This window comes from Anser brachyrhynchus, assembly GCF_964034855.1.
Source record: "Anser brachyrhynchus genome assembly, chromosome: 5".
Classification (NCBI taxonomy): Eukaryota; Metazoa; Chordata; class Aves; order Anseriformes; family Anatidae; genus Anser; species Anser brachyrhynchus.
In genome coordinates, this window is record NC_137699.1 from 31,884,532 (window position 1) to 31,905,094 (window position 20,563).

General features: G+C 38.1%; 1 protein-coding gene across 1 annotated transcript in view; it reads left to right on the top strand.

Annotated features, from left to right (window-relative positions):
- Positions 1-20,563, top strand: part of LOC308196178 (cytosolic phospholipase A2 epsilon-like) — a 32,669-nt gene that overhangs the window by 6,032 nt on the left and 6,074 nt on the right. The window contains exons 3-14 of the mRNA XM_080594853.1: positions 219-291; positions 4,534-4,670; positions 4,963-5,094; positions 5,710-5,750; positions 12,204-12,246; positions 12,741-12,804; positions 14,107-14,249; positions 14,401-14,490; positions 15,171-15,208; positions 17,069-17,204; positions 19,014-19,150; positions 20,335-20,557. Of these exons, the coding sequence (XP_080450979.1) occupies positions 219-291; positions 4,534-4,670; positions 4,963-5,094; positions 5,710-5,750; positions 12,204-12,246; positions 12,741-12,804; positions 14,107-14,249; positions 14,401-14,490; positions 15,171-15,208; positions 17,069-17,204; positions 19,014-19,150; positions 20,335-20,557 (1,257 nt within the window). The remainder of the gene's footprint in view (positions 1-218; positions 292-4,533; positions 4,671-4,962; positions 5,095-5,709; positions 5,751-12,203; positions 12,247-12,740; positions 12,805-14,106; positions 14,250-14,400; positions 14,491-15,170; positions 15,209-17,068; positions 17,205-19,013; positions 19,151-20,334; positions 20,558-20,563) is intronic.

Sequence of the window (20,563 nt, forward strand, 5' to 3'; positions counted from 1 at the left end):
CCTTATCAAACTAAACTCAGCAGCTGTTCTCAACTCATATGGGTCTGAAATCTGCTGGTGCTTAAACAGACCTGAAGAAGGTTCTGAGCCAAAAATTCATCTAGTTTTTCCAACTACTCCGGTACTTCTAACTTCAGGGTTACAGCATGCGTTATTCTGATTATAGATTACGATCCTCATCTCAATGTTGTCTTTTTTTTTTTTTAATTGTTGTGCAGAGACCAGTATCTCCTTTCAACTTGCTGACTGTAAAAATACTAAGAGTGAGGAATGTACGGAAGGCAGACTTGCGTGAGTACTTCTGCAATTGTCAAATATTTCTTACAGTTTCTTAAAGTAAAGTAAATATTTGGTCATCATTATGGTCCTTAAATTGTGTGGGAATACTGACATGTGTTGCTGTAAGCTTTCAAGAGTTAGGTTTACTGTGATACTGCAGCATTGCTTTCTGCTCTTAAGTGCAAAGAGGCTAACTTGAGCAAGGTGATGCATTTGATTTCATGCCTTCATACCAAGTTATATGAAACTTATTTCCTATCCTTGTGGCATCAGGATTATCAGAGGGCTGTTCTTTACATTATGGAAGTTCTTTTACTTTTGGGTGAGAAAGCTGAGTATTTCCAACAGAATTCCTGTTCAGAAGGAAGGAGAGGATTGATGATGCAAATGTAAAATCATAAGTAGCAGGAAAGTCTATGAAAACAATGGAAGTATAATCATATGGATGTTCTGCAGATTTTGTTTAAAAAAAAAAAGATAAAATTCAGTCTGAGAATGTGTTTAATTAGAGGGCTGAACAATTTAAAAATAAGTAAATAAAAATAGAGTGCTACTGTGAAAGTTTTAAAGGAGTTAAAGTGAGGTTTGTGAAAGGAAACAAGAAAAAGATGTCTAGAATAAAGACTGCAAGAGAAAAATGTCATAGTGTGATCACAGGACAAAAGTTAATAGAGTAACTACCCCAAGACAAAAAAAATGTATTCAGCAAAGAAGTCTATGGAGTCTGATAATATCCCATTGTGGAAGTCCTGTAACGATTCCTCTTCTCTGTGTCAGCATACTTTAGTGGGTATCAGCTTGTTGACCAGAGTGTGGCAGCAAACTTAAAAAGAAAATCCTATGTGGGAGAATGGGACTTGGAGTAGGTGGAGAGAACAGTGCTTACTGTCTAGACATTGCACTTAACCCAGTGGAGGGACTGGTTCAATTCTGAATTTTTAAAACATTACAATTTACTGACGAGTTTGCTCACACTTCATTTCCATCGATGTGGGTTGCTTTCCAGAGTGCACTGGGACTTGTTCAGGTGCCTCTCAAAATGCGCGTATGCCACTGAGGGTCACTTTCATGGTGAAGCTTCATGTAAAAGAGGTTGGAAAGACATGAAGGAAAAAGACAAAGATGAAGAAAGTAGAAAAAGTCCCAAATCTGAAGACCACAAGAATAAACTGGAAAGAAGTAAATCAAAGAGGAATAGTCCACAATATTTTCTCCAAAATCTTGCTGAGCATAGCTAAAAATTAATTGTCTTATGGTACATACAAAATGTCATGCAGTGTGTCATAGTTTCTTAGGAAACCAACTGTAAATTTCAGTTAATGTACTATATATATATTTTGAGACGTTAAGTGGTGTGATGGGTCAATAATAGGGGGAAAAGTTGTCAGAAGTTGGATTTGGTGGTTGCTGATAGGGTTAATATTGTTGGAAGTTGTGCAACAATTATTTCTGAATGAATGATTGCTATCAGAGAACAAATCTGTTTCACTCACTTGTGGTATTCTTTGTTACTTAAGCCTGCGCTTTCCACAGTGTAATACTACTGAACTTATTTATCAGGTACCTTACATTTTCCAGCTATGAAAACTTCACTACAATTTACTGAATTCTCTATTTACTGCTTATATCTTGATGCTTGTTAATCTAGAAATTAGGGATTATCAAACTTCTTTTTGGTAATTTTTGCCATGTAATTTGAAAATAGGATTTGATTCATTAGACACAGTTATAGAGATTTATAAGATGTAAAGTTCTGGGTTTCTTAGAGATTAAAGATACATTTTAAATTTTTCAAAGATATGCACTTAGTTGTAGGCTTATAGTTGTATGCGCTGCCTTTTTATTTCACAACTACAATAAAAAACCACAGATGTTCAAATGTCTAAGTGGTGATTTGCATCAACCAAGTATGTGATTCGACCGGGTAGTCACTGCAATTGCATCTGCAACCCTGCATTCACAATTGTGTGTGCATTTGTCTACTCCAGCAGGTTACCTGCTTATGCTTCAGTTCATTGTGGTTGTCCTTCTCAGGAACAAATTACTCACAATTGCTCCTTACCACCGTGAATAGTTGGTCTTTCTTCATGAAGGCTACTAGTTTGTCTGTCACGACATAATGCCTTACTTCTTTGTGTTCAGGTCCTGAGAATGGATACATGTAGTGTCCTTATTCCCTTAAAATGCACCAAATTCAGAACTTGGGTTTGGCTTTTCACAGGTTTGTTTAAAGTGTATTTGGCAGAGAGATTTGAAAACTCTGAAGCAAGAGTATTTTCTCAGCCAAAAACTTGTTTTCTGAGCAAACTCAGATTATTGTGGGGAAAAGTAAGTGTTGTGTCTTTTTGTCTATAGTGGGAAGGATATAGCAGATGGGCTTTACCTGTTCTGAGGCATCAAAAAAAAAAAAGTTTGAGAATTCAACATTTCAGCTAGCTTTCTTCAAAGCCTCAGAATTTTTAAGTGTAGGAGAATACCCCTTTTCTACCTCTTTATAATGGTAACAGTAGGCTTTTTGTTACAATGCTGAGCTAATATTTTTCTTCTGCTTTAGCTTTACTGATTTTCTAATTAAACCTCGGTGTTTCCTATTTCAGTGTTTTTTTCATATGTTCTTATTATTTAAGTATTTGTGCTTAATTTACTGAAGTGAATCTTTCTGCTTGGTTTTTGAGTCTTCCATCACTATTTATTTTACTAGTGAAAAATAAGCATGCTTTAAAAATATTTATCCCTACTAGTGTTGCAGTGTAAGACAATTTTAATAGATTTAGATATAGGCCTGGAAATTAGTCTGTTTTGGACTGGATGCTGATGCATTATGGGATCCTGGGCAAGTTATTCAAGTTTTCTGAAGGCACTTGCTTAATCCTTACATTGCCACTGTGAAGTAATTAATCGTGTGTCAAGCTCTTTGAAAATAGAAGCTTTAGTATTAATCACCAAAAACTATTTAAATTTTCATCTGCCTACAGTTGTGCCTCTGATGAAGGTCTTTGGTTTTGCTTTTCTGATCACAACTGGCTAAGGGCACCACCTGGAAACGCTGTCCTTCCCACGGTTGTTACCAAGGTTTTCCTGACTGCAGTAGTATGGGTTAATTGCGTGATAAGGGCACAGCTTGAGAAAAATACATCTGCTAGAATAACCTAATTCTGTAGCTGTTACTAAAAGATAAAGAGGAAATATATGAAGAAAATTGTACTTAATATGATGTAATGATACTGCTACAGGTTTGGGGCATGATGCAGGGATTGACTATGGGTGAATTATTTGACCTCTTCTGACTCACAAGATTCCTGTGAGAATCAGATGACTGGTTAAACATTGCTAACATGAAATTTGGAGAACATGAATTGTGTTACAGGTATGAGACCAAGGCCACTGGAGCCTATAACAAGCTTCTGTAAATCACTCTGTGGTGATTCTCCCTCCAGATGTAGGGGGTCAGAATATGGAAGGAGCTAACATCTCTGGTGGTGTTTCCTTTCCCAGACAGGAGTGGTGGCAAGATTTTCCAGTCAGCAGATAGAGTAGTAGAAAGAAGTAGGATAAAGAGTAACTTAATAGTGTTGCTGAGAGAAGACTTAATGAGAAAGACAAAGCTTCTAAAAATTCTCAGATATATTAATATGAAATTGTCACATTCTGGTTTGTGACAAGGAAATCAAATTTTTCAGTTTTAATGGGGGGAACACTTTTTGGCTAAAATAAATACATAAATAAAATTTGTCTTCATTTAAACAAGCATTTGGGGAGGACATGCTAGAAGACAAGTCTATTTCCACCCCAGATCAAAGACTGAGGTCTGTTGCCTGAGCTATACAGGAGCCATCTGATGTGAGTGCATATGGGAGAGGGCATACGCTCTTAAGTATTCTTGTGTTTTGGCAACATTAGCCTACTCTCTGCCCAAGTCATTTGGACAATCATGAATATTGAGTTACATGCAGCATGGATAGGTGTGCCTGTACTACACGTGGAGTACAGTGCTATTTCAAATAAAAAGTAATGTTTAAGAGAAAAATAAGTTTAACTAGAAGTGAAAAGATGGGAATGAGCATGACAAATGTGTGAGGATATTTATTTTCCAGTGAGTGCCTCATTGTATTATTTATTCCTTACTCTATGTAATTTAGGAAAAAAAAAAAATCCCCTACTGTGTTATCTCAAACTTATTAGTGTTAAAGTTAGACATTGCAGTAATTCTTTTTCTAGGCGCATTGTCACTCTGCTCATCTTTTTGTTATGCAGTCACCCTTTCAGATTGCTATGTGACGCTGTGGTTGCCTACTGCTTCAACTGAGAAGGTTCGGACCAGAACCATCAGGAACAGCAAAAACCCAGTCTGGAACGAAGCTTTCTGCTATAAGATTGACCGACGAGTCAAGGTAATGAAAATAAATGTTTTTCAAATGTTTTTCACTATTCATTATCTGCAGATAGTAAATAGGTAATGCAAAACTACAGCAACTACAGTTACTTACATCCTCCTTGGTATTATTCTGTTCCAGCTATTTGTTACGTAAACATCCACTCTTCAGAAACAGTAAGAAGCTATTAAATTTCCTCTTCTGAAACTGGAGAGGAAAAAGAAATCCTAGTCTTCAGATTTTCCTGCCTTTTGGAGCTCTTTGAAAGATGATGTAGAAAGGTTATAAAATTCTTAAACTCTTTTTACAGAATGTACTGGAGCTAAAGGTTTGTGATGAAGACACAATCACCAGGGATGATGAACTCTGCACAGTTCTCTTTGACATAGATAAACTCACCGTAGGACGTACTGTTCGAGTGAAGTTTCAGCTGAATCCACTGGTGAGCAATGGAATCAGTGAGAACAAAAGCAAATTCTGTCATTCCACCTAAGCATATCCTCATACAGTGTTTCATTATTAAAAAAAAATAAAGCTCTACTTGAACTGTGTTTTCCTGCTATTATAAGGAAGAATTAAAATCCCTGTAGCAATGCTCCATGCTAGTTGTTTTGCATAAGAACAAATCTATATGCTCAAATTCTAAGCAGCTAGAAGTAATTGTCCTGGTGCCTTCATCCAGAATATATCAGGCACAGTGTGTTGGTTCTTGGTACAAGTTCTGAATTCTCATCCAATTTGAACTGTCATAATAATAACACAGCTGATTCTTTTTGTGGGAATCTAAATCTGATAAATTGGTGTTTTAGAATAATCAGATCATACATCTACATGCTCATATGAGCTTTAGATGCCAAAATACCAAAAGCAAATGCTTTTTCAGTATCTTAAATGTCTTTATTTGGCAACACAATTTCTTCTGCAAAGTATTCTTATGTTCAGGGAATTTTCCCAAGTGCTATTATAAATGTACATTTTACAAATGATATGCAACTGGTGTGAGGGAAGCTATGAAGAAAAGTAATATACCTTTCCTCTTCCTTTTCTCTCTTTTCAGGCACGTGAGGAACTGGAGGTGGAGTTCACATTGCAGAACACGTGAGTAAAGTCCTAAATTCTATATAAACTCTCGTATTCAGTGTAAAAAGTCGGGAAGGTTGGTTCATATGTGACAGTGCTTCTCAAACCTACATTCTCTGAACATAGTATCTAGATATTTTCATTCGAGTCTAGTAAATTGGGATTACAGAATACAGATTTTTAGATTTTAAATATCTGAAAAAGCCGTTTTTGCCCAGTTTGGCTATTACCTCTGGGGTGACTAATACCTCCTGGGCACCTACTTTCTCCAGTCCTCTTTTCCTCATTGGATTACTACACGAAGAAGGACAAGGAGATCTACATTATTCAAGAATCTTTGACCCTTAGAAGAAGGAATGCCAAGTCTTAATATCTTATATCATCTCTTTTGAGGGGAAGTTGCTTTTCAAATCCACAGAGTTTAAAAAAAAAAAAAAAAAAGCTCTCCTGTAACTTGATATATTTAGCTCATCTGGCCACACACAGGGAGATGTGGTAGACTTGATTATCAGTTCCAGCAAGGAGAGGAACTAAATATTTTGCATAAAGAAAAGAGCAAGGTCACTGTGGGAGGCTGAGGACTGAGGAACCAGGAAAACTGGAGGAGCAGCACTAGCTTCACTTGTTCGGCTTGAAAGCTGTCAGTGGAGCTCAGGTGTTTAACTGTTTCGGGAACATGTTTGCTTCAGCTAATTGATACTGTGGGGAAATTTGTGAGCTTGTCACACCACCTGAAGAGGGAGTCTGAGGCAGGATCGTGTCTATCTCCATAATATGCTTTATGACTGAGGGCAGTTATTTGAAAGGAGTTCTGTTACCAGTTTGATCCATGCTACTGGACTGAAAGTGTTGCTAAAACAACCTTAGAGGTGGGAGGTATTGCTGAGACCTTGATCAGGTATTTGGGTCACTTTGGGAGGCTTGTCATGGTAATATTTTGGTGAAGAATTTGAGTAGTGTGTTTATTCCTGCTAGAAATTAGGAATTGCTGGAGAAAGAGCAGTATTTCAGTGTTATGAATGCAGAAGTCTCTTTTCACAAGGAAAAGAGCCATCAGAGAGAAAAAAAAAAGTCCTAAATTCTCCTATTACAGCTCATGGAAACTCACCAGTGTGGGTTGTTTGTTGCTTACTGTGTACCCAAACTGTCAGAAGGCCCTGCACCAGCAAGACAAATGGTGCCTATCGCAACTTGGTGTCATGAAATCAATAATGGCAATGGGGAAGGAGCTGCAGTAGGTATCCCACACAGTCTATCCAAGGTCTTTCTAGTTAGAGGATGGCTTGTGAAGTTGGTACATAGAATCATACTCTTGTTAATCCTGTTCTTTTGATGAGGGACGGCTGGGCAGGTTTTTGGCTTGGGTGTTGTGCAGGGGTGGGTTTGTATACGGGGCAGAGGCTGGAATTCTTGAAGCATGTGAGTGCTGGCTGTGTGTGAAACTATTATTTTGGACCTTGCAGCCAGTTGCATTTTCCTGGAGACATGTTTTATAGATACAGTCAGAGATGAACCAGTTTCTGCAGTTTCTGTCTGAGTGAGAATTCTGCTGGTTGGAAGTAGAGAATTCTACTGGTTGGAAGATGATGTTGGGGCCTTTGCAAGTAAGAAGGACCCTTGGCAGTCCCAAGGAAGAGATTTTTAAAAACAGATCAAAATCATGAGTCATTTGCTACAACAAGAACACTTCTGATTCACTTCTTTATTCATGGAGTGTGGTACCTCAGGGACTAATGTACTAATTTTGACCTGGAGAGGGATTTTTTTTTTCCCCTCAATGTAGCAAAACGTGATGTCAGGAATAAACCTTTAAGGAAAGGTTTGGTGGACTAAACTTAGAGAACATGGACTGCATCACCTTTGTTAAACTACGGAGCCCTGAAAAAGTCTGAAATACTGAAATAGCTGAGATGGGTCATCAGAAAGCTATGGACCAAACTGACCTCGCCTGTATTGAACAAGCTCAGCAGGTTTTGGCAAGAGAACAGAGCCCAGTGGCCAAATTAAGATCCTTGGTTGTCCAGAGAGGGATAAAATGAGCCCTGGGAAAAACGATATTAAGTTTGAAACAAAAGCTGACTATTTCTCCCATTGAGAAGGACACCCGGATTGAGAGTTGACACCAGGAAAAGGAACAGCATCCAGGAACAATTGTGGACATACTCTGTGGAGAGACTAAAGTATGTTAGTGTCACTGTTTTCCTGCTGAGATGCTGTAGTACAGTCAGAGATAACAAAAGAGACTTCCTTGCTGAAAGGAAACTGAAGAGGCTGGGTTCCCCAAATCAAGGTTTAACTGTTGAAACTTGAGGGGGAACTGGTGGCTGCTGAGCCTAAGCAATGGAGGGGACACAGTGAAGCTTTGGAAGAAAGTACTGAGGAAAAGATCTCTTCAGAAAGAGATCACCAGCTATTTAGTGATCTGAGAACCAAATAGAAGACTGTGCAAGTGCCTCTTCCCATAATTTTTGCAGACACTTTAAACAGCTAAGCTATCCCAAAAGCATTGCTGGTCTGGAGAAGTGTTGACAGAGATGAGAGAGAATTTTCAGAGGGGGACAGCCAGCTACAGCGATGACAGGAAGTATAGCTTACCACGCAGCACAGTTTCTACAAATCTGATATTGTGATGAGAACAATGACAATATGCTTTTTTTTTTTCCTTTTTTTTTTTTAAATATGGCAGTTTATCTTGGAAATGATTACCATCAGAACATTATCTGACACTATTTATTTGAAGTAGTTCCTTCCACATCTACATTCCAGACTACAGGTTACCAGCTGCAAAAATTACAGTATTAGGCCATTCTTCCTTTCCAGCACTTCAGATGAATAATATCATACATGAGGTGTAACCCCAGGCCAAGAAAGTTTCCTGGATTGCACCTACAAGAATGGCTTTGTCACATGCCTATTTTAGTTTGCCTATTGACCTCACTGCAAAAATTGTGTTTTGGGTTACTTCTACGAAACATCATTTTAAAAATTCCCTCATGATACATCATTGATCTTTCTGAAATTGGTTCTGGCGTTCATTCCAGTTATCTTTGGCTTAAAATGTAAGAAAACTTCTTCTTTGGTAACTTGGTTTCCACAACTGCGTCATAAATACCTTCTCTAGTTTTGCCTGACTCTTGCGTCACTGCCTGCAGTACCTGCAAATGCACCCCTCTTTGCTGCCACTACCTGTGGCAGGCACTGAGCCAGACGTTTGATCCTAACGACACAGAGAGGAAGGCATGCTCCTTCCTCCAAGTGCCTTTTCACCAGCAACCGAGCCAAGGGATTGCAAACACCTGTTTTATGGGCCCATAGCACGAGCCCAGCTGGCGTGAGAGCTGCTGCTCTTGAGCAGCAGTGACAGAAAAGGTAAGGTTGTTGTACACAGGTTGCAGATTTTCATCTCTTAGTGCTTTTTGTGTTAGTTTGTGGTGATTATCAATGGTAACGTGGGCTTTCTCCTTTGTGTTTCAACTGATAGGGTCCAGCAACAACATGAGCCTTTACGAATTGCTACGGGGACAGGGTCCCGCTGGACTAGGTGGCTTCGCTCCCTCAACATCCCCCTCCCCTCTGACTTTTACTGAAGACTTAGGCCTGGTATTAAGTGGCCACAAAGAGACTTCTGATGAACTAAAAAGGTACTTTGAATTTCCAAGGAGAGGTCTGAGGGGGTCTGGGTATTTCCGGGTCGGCTGATTTTCTTTTTGGCCTCTTTCTATCTTTCAGAAATCCTGAGTTGAGGAGGTGCATCTCTAACAGTTCTTAGAAGAATGAAGGACCACTCTTACCTTTCCCATCAGCTCTTCCCTTCTCTTTTATTTTTTCCAAATGTGAAAGTGTTTAAAACAAAGCCCACTTAACACAAATAAATGTAAATAGATGTACAAAAAGTTGTATAAAACTTGAATGTTAATTATTGCAATATGGCAAACACATGATTTTTAGAAAATAAAAACCTTTTTTTCTTTCTGTAGTTCTGCTGTGTTGCTTCGAGAAATTTCCTCCCTCTGCGTGTGGGGAACAGCAGCTCATGCCAGCAGTTCGGTTTGGGCACTGCTGAGAAAACTCTGAGTGGGCTGAGTCTCAATCCACCAAGGGCTAAGTGTGCTGTTCATATTTGTATTTGTGGCAGGAAGTCACAAGTCCTCAAGGAGCACTTAAAGCAGAAGTTTTAAGTCAAGAAATACAACCACCAAAGAATCTTTGAGGCTAATAAAATTTTCTTTATTGAAATCATACTGTCCTCCATCTTTCAGGTCATCAGAAAAGTAGACAATAGTGTGTGGAAACCACTAAAAGAATGGGAAGCTGTATCCATGAAAGAACTAAAATACTGTACGTAGCTATCCAAAAATCCAGATTCTCAGGTGAAACAGTATGGTTTTCTATTCTAAATTGGAGCTGTAATCTGAGAATCCATGTGGCTGTAACTTCCTGACAATGTTGACTGTTTCATTATGAACCAGGTATGATTGAAGGAGGAAAAGACGATGTGATCTGGTGTTGATGTGATGTGATCTGCAGGTGTTGCAGATGCTTAGGATGGGAAATGATCCCATGGGTAACAAAGTCCACCATAGTCTTAGGTACCTGTTCAACAGAAGTTCAGTGGGGGAGGCACCCATATATCTGTTCTTGGCTTCCCCTGCTGCAGGCAACAGTGTGCTCTTAGTTTGCTTAATAGAACTGAGACCTGCATTCTAAAGGCCACAAATCACAAGCTGTGATGGAGCGGAGAGCAGAAGTGTTAGTATGTGTAATGAGGGCTGTGTGATAGCAGACTGTGTGTTAGGGAAATTAACAGATAGTAAGTGTCCTGTGCTTTGAATAGCAGAAGCGTTGAAACTCAAGGTCTAAAGGCTGAAAGCATAACGTGGAGTAACCAACAGCTGACAGCAGCTGGCTTTACAGCTGTGTCCACACAACTGACCCCCCCCGGGACATCTTGTCTGTTAGTGCTTAAAGCCTGTGCTATCCTTGCTCTTCTTAGGAGTCTTCCAAGCTGCTCTGTGCAACAGTACATGTTCTTCCACCCTCTTTGAAGGGTGGAAGAAGCTTTTGGACTTCCTAATTATCAGTCTAACTTTACACTTCGCTGGTACAGTAACTGAAATAACACTACACTCTACTGGATGCTTATCTCCGTTTAGGGACATCTTTTCCTATCTTTCCACCTTCGTTTTACCTGGGTATGCAGGCTGAAATCTTAATATCTGTCAAGCTCTTTCTCTGCTTTCCTTAAATTACTTAATGAAGTATTTTAGGCTAGTGACACTGTATGACATGTATGTAATGTTAAAACTGTTTGACTACAAATTAAGTAAGTACAAAAGTTTGGGTCTGAGAGAAATCTTGAGTAGTAACTAAGTCCATTTCCCTACAAACAGGTAGAAACACCTGCGTGAATTCTATGCCTGATGTTCTTTGAACTCTTAAAATATACTTTCAGTATGAGACGATCCTACAGAATTCTTAAGTAATGTTTTCCAGTGCTTAACTGTTGTTTCTTTCCACTGTATAGTTTTTCTTGAGTGGTGTTTGCTGCATTTAGCTATTTTTTGTCATGTGTTTGTGCTGGTATCTAATAGTTTATGAAAAATAATCTAATTTGTTAATAAAGTCATGAATCTGGTTGTAAAGGAAGCTTATTGCATAGTTTCTGCTGAGAATAAATGCACAACTATGTAACTGTGAGACTACAGGATGTGTAATCTGTAGTTTGTAAAGTCTGAATAAATGACTCATGCTGTCTGCGTCAGATTGAGGAGCTGGTGCTAAATCCTTATAATTTTCTGTGTTTGCGTATTCCCTTAGGACTAATATAAGTTATATGAGGTATGGCAATTTAATAAAATATTAAATTATAAGATATCTTTAATGAGGAACTGCCTGTGTGGTGTGTGCTTTGTTTTATTCTTTGAGGGAAAAATATTTATAAAAATTGGTTTCTGCAGTATATGAACCTACTTCTGCCCTTAAATGGGTAAGTGGAAACACATCTTCTCACATAGTGATATGTAAAAATTTCATGTCCATATTGCAAGTCTTTTTATAGAAGTGAGTAAAATGTCTCCCACCTTAATGTTTCTGTGGAAAACTGGACGAATAGTTTTTCAAGGATAAAAACTTGGGTCAAACTGTATAATGCTTGAAACAGTCAGGACAGATTCTCCTCAATCTTTATGTTCTGCATCAGTATTCATTACGTGTTTTTCTAAAGCAAAGATGAAAAACCACAGCAGTAAAAGCCCAGCTTCGTATTCTATTGTGAGAGAAGGATGGGATGGTCCGCTAGAATTTTGCTTGTTAACAGCTTTAAAGAATTTGTGAATGAGAATGAACATTAAATGTCAAAGCTGATGTGGGGTGGGGTGGGTGAATGAAATGAGCTATGTATTAACAGATAGAATCAAATGTTTATCCGAGTTGTTCCATGGATAACATTGCATTCTCCATTTTATTTTTCAGTCTGGACTATCCTGATGGCATCATTACTAATGGAGTACTAGTGGTAATGTTTATTTCTTACTATCTTCCGTATGACTGCATAATACTTTTAACTTTGGAAACTGAGCTATGTCCCAAAGCCAGTACTGTCAGCCAGGTTGTCCTACTGAGAATAAAGGTCTGTAGTTGGCACTAACGAGTAATTTTGTACCCATTGTTTATACATGATGCCCAGAACTAACAAGGGTTAATGAAGAAAGAGATAAAACACTCATAAAAAGAGATCGGTATCTCAATACACCTGTTATTTTGAATAGGTCTCATCTTTATCACTTCTTTGGCTTTCCAGGTTCAAGCAGCTCATGAATTGTTTCTCTTTACTTTCCAACCTAGAAAAAATACCATGTCAGTATTATCCTTACATCATCTGAGCAGATATTAATAGATAATAATAATGTTGCCCATTGATGAGCTAGAGGGGTTGGTGAAGGACAGTATGAATAACTTGCAAAGATATTTACACATCTCTTAATCATCGTTTATCCTCTCTTATTGCAGGCACGCGAGGTTTCCTGTTTGGAGGTTAGAGTGGATACAGGCAAGCTGAAGCAGCAATCCACAAGTGAGGTTATTGCTTCATTAACCTATTGTTTTTGTGTTGTGATTCAGTTGTCATAACAGATGTTGAAAAACTAATAATCTGTTGTGCATGTTACACTAGCTGTGTCACACAACACTTAACTTTGCCATGCTCAGCCTTGCAGAAAGATTGTATCTGTTAAATTTAAGTTATTCAAGTATTTGGTTCCCTGGCAGATCTTAAATTGATGAATTGATGCAAAACTAATGCCATATATACCAGAATTATTTTTTTGGGGGGGGGAGGGGGGGGGGGAAGAGGACTAGTGCATTCTCTTTAGTTATTGTCAGTTCAAAATTGTTAACTAAGTTGAATCCTTAAAAAATTATCTTATAATCAAGTTAATATAGAGAAGGCTTATCCTATATGTTTAATTTGGGGTTGAGTATGCAAACCACTAGCAAAACAGGACTTTGCCTGTAAAATATAGCCCTTATAAATACAGCAGAACTCCTCAATAGTCTTTAAATTCATTCAGTTAAAACAAACAGCTCATGTAATGGTGCTCATGGGGCAGATCTCAAGAAATCAGTTATTTCTACTTAGTTCATGAATGGAAAATTGACCTTTATGAAGAAAATGGTAGCAATGGCTGAGTTGTATGGTAAAATGATTCAGTCTGAAATGTAGCATGAGGAGGAAAAGCTAGTCACTTAAAATTACACAATGATCTTGCAAGGGAACAGCATACAATCTCTCTGTAAATGTCGAGACTTCTCTGTGAAGAAACAGCTTTTGCGTTGGCAGGCAGTTTCAGTTTTGGTGACACAATTATCATGGAGGAGTAATGGCAGAGGGCATGTGTCAAGTATTTCTGCGTGATTTTGAGTCTGAAACGCCTGCCTAGGAAATATGATATACAATAAAATATACAAGATGAACCAGAACAGATTGATATCCAATAAATGATTTTTTAATTGTGTGAATTATCCAAAGCTTCTTTAAACTGACACACCTTTAAATCAAAGTTTTGGTTTTATGTATTTTTGGAAAGCGTAATGACACACTACAGGACTTCAAAAGTGCGTGATTTCTGTGTATTAATGATTTATACAGATCTACCAAGTGTTTTATATTATTTTTTGATTTCTTTTGGCCACCCATAGTCTACTTAATGATTGTAGTGTGAGAAAGGTCAGACAAAAAGCGTACATGTTAAAGGCAGATTTTATTTATCAGTTATGCGTGTTTCCTTGGAATAGTTAAAAAAACAAAACAAAACAAAACAAAAAACAAAAAAAAAAACCACTTAAAATTCTCTTTGTTCCCTGCCTTTTGGTTTAGATCAGGAGCTTATGTTTACAGTGAAGGGATCCCATGAAGGAAGCCAGAAGATTTCACTGGGCGCTGACCCCGTTCTTCAAAACATCGTATTTCACTGTGTCATAAATGACCAGACAAGACTGGATATCACATTACCAGAAGAGGTATATGCCCCTTCTGTACGTTATCATTAACCATAGTGAAATTAGCAGAAGAACTGAATGTAAACAGTGAAGCCAACTAGCCCTTTTAAGAGAAGTACTAGAGATGATAAACCTTTCACATGTATCCCCCCTGTTTTTCACATTGTTTCAGCTGGCAGATAAAAATGAAACACAGAACTACGGGGTCCTTTCTTTCCCTCTGAATTCACTCCCTTTGCAGAAGGAAATAATGGTAGAAGAGGTGAGTTCTGTGGACCTTTTGAAATAAATAGTTTCAAATTGTGCTTAATTATATCCTGATAGAGATAAGGTTACTAACTATGCAAAATCACTGAGTAAAATTGCATGGATATTTATTCAAAATCTTTTTTTAACAAATAAGACTGTCCTATTTGCTTTTAAAGGAAGCAGATGGTAGCAATCACTGTAATAATAGTTAAATCTTTGCAAAGCCACATACCAAAATTAGAATTAGGTGGTTTCAAGGAACAAAAGTGATGGTCATATGCACATGTATTCCAAGGTTTCTTTATGGTTATTGGGGTAATTCTACAATAGCTATTAAGCTTATATTCTGGAAGGATTTTTAATTCGGATGTTGCCTAAATATTGATGTTGAGTGGTTTGTGTGTATATACATATATATATATATATATTTTTTTTTTTTTTCAGTGAGATAACTTTTCTGGTTCTTGTGCTTGCTCTAACTGTGCATGCTGTGAGTTAGCGTAACATGCAAGTTCACTGTCCCAAGGAAGCTTATTAGATAAGAGTGAATTTGGTTCCAGAACAATATGAATCCTAGTCATACGAACTATCTTTTGAGAAGCTCCTTTCTTACTGAATGAGCCTTGTGTGAGCTTGAAGGAAAGAAATATTTTAAAATTTGGTAGTAATTAACTTTATTTTCTTGATTTCTAGGATCAGTCCTTTGAGGTGTGCTTGACAGCAAGAAAATGGTAAGATAGCCTCTTCTTGTCCTAGTGTGCAGGATTACTGTAAACAAGTTATTTTTTTCTCTAGTCAGTGGAGAGAGGAAAACACCATGTGGGTGCTTTCTCCTGTACTCAGGTGGTGCCTGAGGTAAGTGCAAATCCATTGTAGTTTCAGGATCATGCAAGTCAATGTGAGTTTGAGACTTTTTTTTTCCAGAGTAAGTTATCTCATTTTATGACTACCATTCTTAGAAATGAATGAAATTACACTTTTTGCACATTATTTTTGTTACCACTTTATGCAAATCTATTGACATAATGAGTGAAATAAACTCTATCCCTCTTTGACTTTGCAAGCTCACCAAAACAAAACAAACAAAAAAATCAAACTCCCAAACAATCAAACTGAAGGGCAGCCTGGCTTCTGCCCCTTCTGCTTCTGAGCAAAATGTGAACTTGGACCTGACCAGCTGCACCTCTGCACCTCACAGGAACAGAATGGCAGCAGCGAAGGGTAAAATTGAAAAGAATGAGGCTTTATGGTACAGCTGAAGACTCCATATGGTTAACTCAACCACTAACAACCTCACTATTGTGTGACATATGCAGGGGAAGCAACTCTGATATTCAGAGTATGGGAGGAGTTTGTGTAGATAAAATTTAGAGCATAGGACAGAGATCTACCTTATCAATCTCAGCCCACAAGAAATCTACTGAAATGTCAATTTTACAGATTATAGAAAGAGCAACTGAAGAAAAGAAAGCGCTAGTGTTTTTACATCTACACTAAAAAGTTGTTTGCTTTTAGGTCAATCAAATCACCTTATTCTGTTCTCAAAATTAAGCTATCATGTACAAATTTTTCTGGAGAACAGAAGATACTAACATTAACCCTTGAAACATTTGTGTTCGTGGAATACTAATGAAAGTAATGTTCAAAATAATATTTTTCAGCCACTAGAGGGGGATGTGATACAGAAGATTTGGGTAATATTGAGTGCCCTTTTCAGTAATAAGCATATTTGCCCCTTCGAAAGGCACAAAAAATTTAATTGCCATTTGTTTGGTTTTGTTCTTTTTTTCTGCAAAACCTGTGGCTTGTACTTCACATTTTTCAGGGGAGAAAATTCAGTGTGGCTGTCTGCAGAAAAAAATGATGGATATTTTTACATATTTGCAGGATGAAGCTTGTAAATGCTTACCTAGAAATCTATTCAGCACACAGGTGAAAGGCATTACAAATCAGTGTAGCTGTGAGTGAGCATATTGATAAGCACAGGTGAAGCGACCACCACAAACCAACAAAGGCAGAACAGTGTGCAGAAAATATGCTCACCACGAGGGTCATGTGCACTGCCTAGGATTACTCATCTATTTATCCAACATAAGCAAGGACAGGCAATGCTGCAAAGCTTCCAGTTCTAGCTGGATCTCATGGGACAGTCTGAGCAGCGATGGTGTGGGACTTGTCCTGTGATTTCAAGCTCCATCAAACTCCTCATTAAGACCTTCACTTTCAGATAATGTTAGTGAGCAGTCAAAACCTGAGAACAGGTGATGTTGGCATCAGTTGAGTTTTCCAGGATGTTGTGGTGACAGAACGGAATAGATACAGGAAAAAACACACCTCTTTTGTCAATCTTTCTCTAGCTTGTGTCTTGCCTTTTGTGCCCTAATTCACAAGAAATCTAAGGTGCCTTGGACACTTCTTTTATCTTCACTACTTCTTGCTGCCAATAGAAATGCTTCTTTTCTTCTATTTCTTGAATAATATGTAGACTTAGAAATAGCTTGTTTGTGGAGTTTACTGACTAACTGCCCTTACAGGTCCTGAAATTGGCTATAACTGACATGTGCATTGATTTGTCCTGTTGTCTGTTCCAGCTCAGGAGACCTGGATGTGCGCTTGGGGTTTAGCCTGTGCATGGAGGAACAGGACTTTCTGAGGAAAAGGAAGAAATATGTTGCTGCTGCTCTGAAAAAGATTCTTAATTTGGAGGAAGATCTGAAAGAGCATGAGGCAAGCCATATGGTCCCTGGTAGTGATTCTCCTCCAGGGATTGGGGCCTGGATCACAAACTGAAACATGAAATAGTAAAATAGCTTAATTAATCCTGCTGTTCTAGGGCAGGCCCAGCCACCTAGAAAAAGAGATTCGCAAGAGAAGCCAGTGTCCTGGTTTGTGTGGAGAAGGCATGATGTGCCTTTACAGACACAGTTTAACCCATTGCTGTTTATTCCTGGTATTGCTCATGTGTCTCAGGAAGAAAATTTATGGTGAGCAGATACAGAACAGCTGGGGGGTGCTGTTTGGGGAATAGCTTGCTGTAGCTCAGTAGGAGAGGCAAGACGATATTAATGGCATTCATAAGAGGAGTCTGAGATGAGGAAGTTAAATTTTCACACAGAAACCACAATTAAAAATACTTTGGTTCATTTCTGCAGCAGAAAAGATGCATTGTTGGGAAAATTACTATTGGAATAAATCTGCCAAGCTGGAAAAAGAGAGTGAATCTCATAGCATAGTTGAGCTGTACAGATGAAATCGTTGATTATAAGTTGTTTAGCTTTATCACTGTAGGTCCTCCTCCTACTTCCATATTTCAGTATAAGCTTTGTAACTGCTTAAGCCTAGTTGGACTGTAGAAAATCAGAAAAGTACGAACACACCAACTGCAAGAATCTTTGTTAGCTGACAGATAAAAGGGAACACTTTTACATAGTTGTCTGAGAGTTTCCTGAGACATGGAAAAATGGTTGAGATGGTAAGGCCAAAATGGTAAGACGAAAGTTTGTTTTTGAAAAAGGTCTAGTTACTCTGGCACTGCTATTCATGTATTTAATCTCACAATTTTGAAAATATCCTAACTCCCTTGTTTACTGGCTTAAAAAAATGTATATCTTCAGTTCAAAGGTATCATTAGAACTTTAATTTGTGCTGAAAAAGTTGGTTTTCCCTTTTCCTAAAATATATATTTATTTTTTTCTTATTTTAATGAAGATGATCAGATTTTTCCTCATTATTATTGTATAATTTCTTATATTTTAAGTTGTTATTAAGTTCAGGGTAGGAAGAACAGCTATTTTTGTTTCTTGTAGTTTTATAAGATGGAAGAAATAATTTCTTCAAGTTCTATTCATTGTCTTTAGAACAGTTGATCACTTGATGAAATTGGAAGTTAGTACTTGAAAGGTAAAAATAGACATTTCCCATACAGCATGTAAGCATCCACACAACTCGAGATGTTAACGGAAGCAAATGGTATACTAGATTAGGAAAAGATTAAGAGAAGAATAGTCTCTTCAATTGCACTTGGAATTTAGGAAGGAAAAAAAAAAAAAAAAGCTCTGTCAATGATTGTGCCTCAGGACATAAAGTAATTTCTGGCCTGAGGTCAGGAAGGCTTCAGCTATTGTGTGGTTTGGCTGATTACAGGGTGCTGTGCATTCTTCTGAGACACTGATCATTGTTAGGGGCAGAATCATGAATCCCTAATCTGCCCTGCCATGGTAAATCCTGTATTTTTTTTATGCCGGCTTCTAATAATACACCTTGAGAAGAATTCCAGGGTGATGAGGTTGATTTCCAATTACATATTAAGTAAACAACTTCCCCCAACCCAATCTGAGTGGGTAAGACGTGAGCCTTACCTCTCCAATCAATCCGATGGTGACAATGGAAGCATTTTGCATCACGCCCTTTTTACACAAAGTAATGCCATTGCTTGCTATCAGTGCCTATAACCTATTATTTGATTTCTGCAGTAAGAGGCTCATCTCTAGTATGTGCATGGCTTTTTCTATCATTTTCCCTTGCTGTGTTGAACAGGTGCCAGTGGTGGCCATCACGACTACTGGGGGAGGGACGAGATCACTGACAGCAATGTATGGCAGCCTACTGGGTCTCCAGAAACTCAATCTGTTAGACTGTATTTCCTACATCGGTGGTTTATCGGGTACCACATGGTAAGAATGACCCAAACAAGATACATGTTTGTTCTCTGTGCTTGATATTATTGATTATTTGTAGAGCACCATCAGTTTATGATGCATTTAGTAAAGCAAAAGATTTCAATTTTCTCATTTCCACCTAGAACCGAGAAACAAAACATACCCAATAAGTGATCATCACATTCATCAGCTGCTTTGTCACCACATTGACACAGCCTATGCCTGATATTTCATGTAAATGCTGTATTACCTTTTCATATTTTATCAATTATACCTTAGACTGAATGCAGTGAATTTGTCTTTATACGGGAAATTGAAGAAAGATGGGAAGAAGAATTTATGCCTGCCATTTGCTGGTTAATCTCACTTCCATTTTGGATTTAGAGTGCATCTTCCTCTGGTAAAGGACATTTTTGGGTCTAGTGGAATTAATGTTGTTGAAGATGATCCAGAAAATGACTCTGAGTTACCAGCCTCAGACAGACTGCAATTGCTGTTGCTCATTATGAAGTGCTCTCTTCTCCCAGTGGGTATACAGCAGACAATGTCACATTTAAAATACCTTTAAAGTATTTAAGCACGTGGGTTCTAGCTAGATCCACTCCTCTACACTTGTCTGAAAGTGGAGACAGCTTTTTCAGTGAATTTTGTCAGTCCTTTATATACGTCCAAAACTTAATGGCAGGTTTGTCTAAGTATTCTTTCAGCTTCTCTGATGCATGTGGAGATCTGAGTGTACCTGTCTGTGATTTCAAGGAGACAGATAAGACTGGTCATACCAGGACATGCCACAGACCCGAGAACTGCCCAGTCCTCTCACAGACAGGAGTCAGCAGCAGATACCTGGGAAAAAATATTAGACTAGAGCAAACTTGTAGTGACTGTTCCCTAGAGTGTTTCTCACCTTACAAGAAAAGGATTTTCTGAGGGCTTGTGGAGTCAGTGTATTTAATAGCCTTAGGCAGTTTTTAGTTCCTTGAATTTCTCAGATTATTCTTGAGCCTGCGAAGTCTTACCATCAAAGCAAGGAAAGCCTGGGAGAGGTTTTGAAATCCTCTCATTTTGACAGCGAACAAGTGTGTTTAGTTTTCAGTTGTGAACCCGCATACGAATTGAAACTGGCAAATAGCTTGCAAAAATGTTGTCTGAAGCCAAACTACACAGTTCTCTTTCATTGTTCCCTTCTAATGTTTATTCAGGACAATGGCAAATTTGTATGAAGATGCTAATTGGTCACAAAAATATCTGGAAGAGGCAATCAAGGAAGCTCGCAAGCAAGTAACCAAAAACAAGATCTGCTGTTTTAGTCTGGACTGTCTGAAGTACTATTATAATGACCTGATGGAGAGGACTAAGGAGGGACATAACACATCTTTCATAGACCTGTGGGGGCTTGTCATTGAATCCATGCTACATGATAAGGTATTA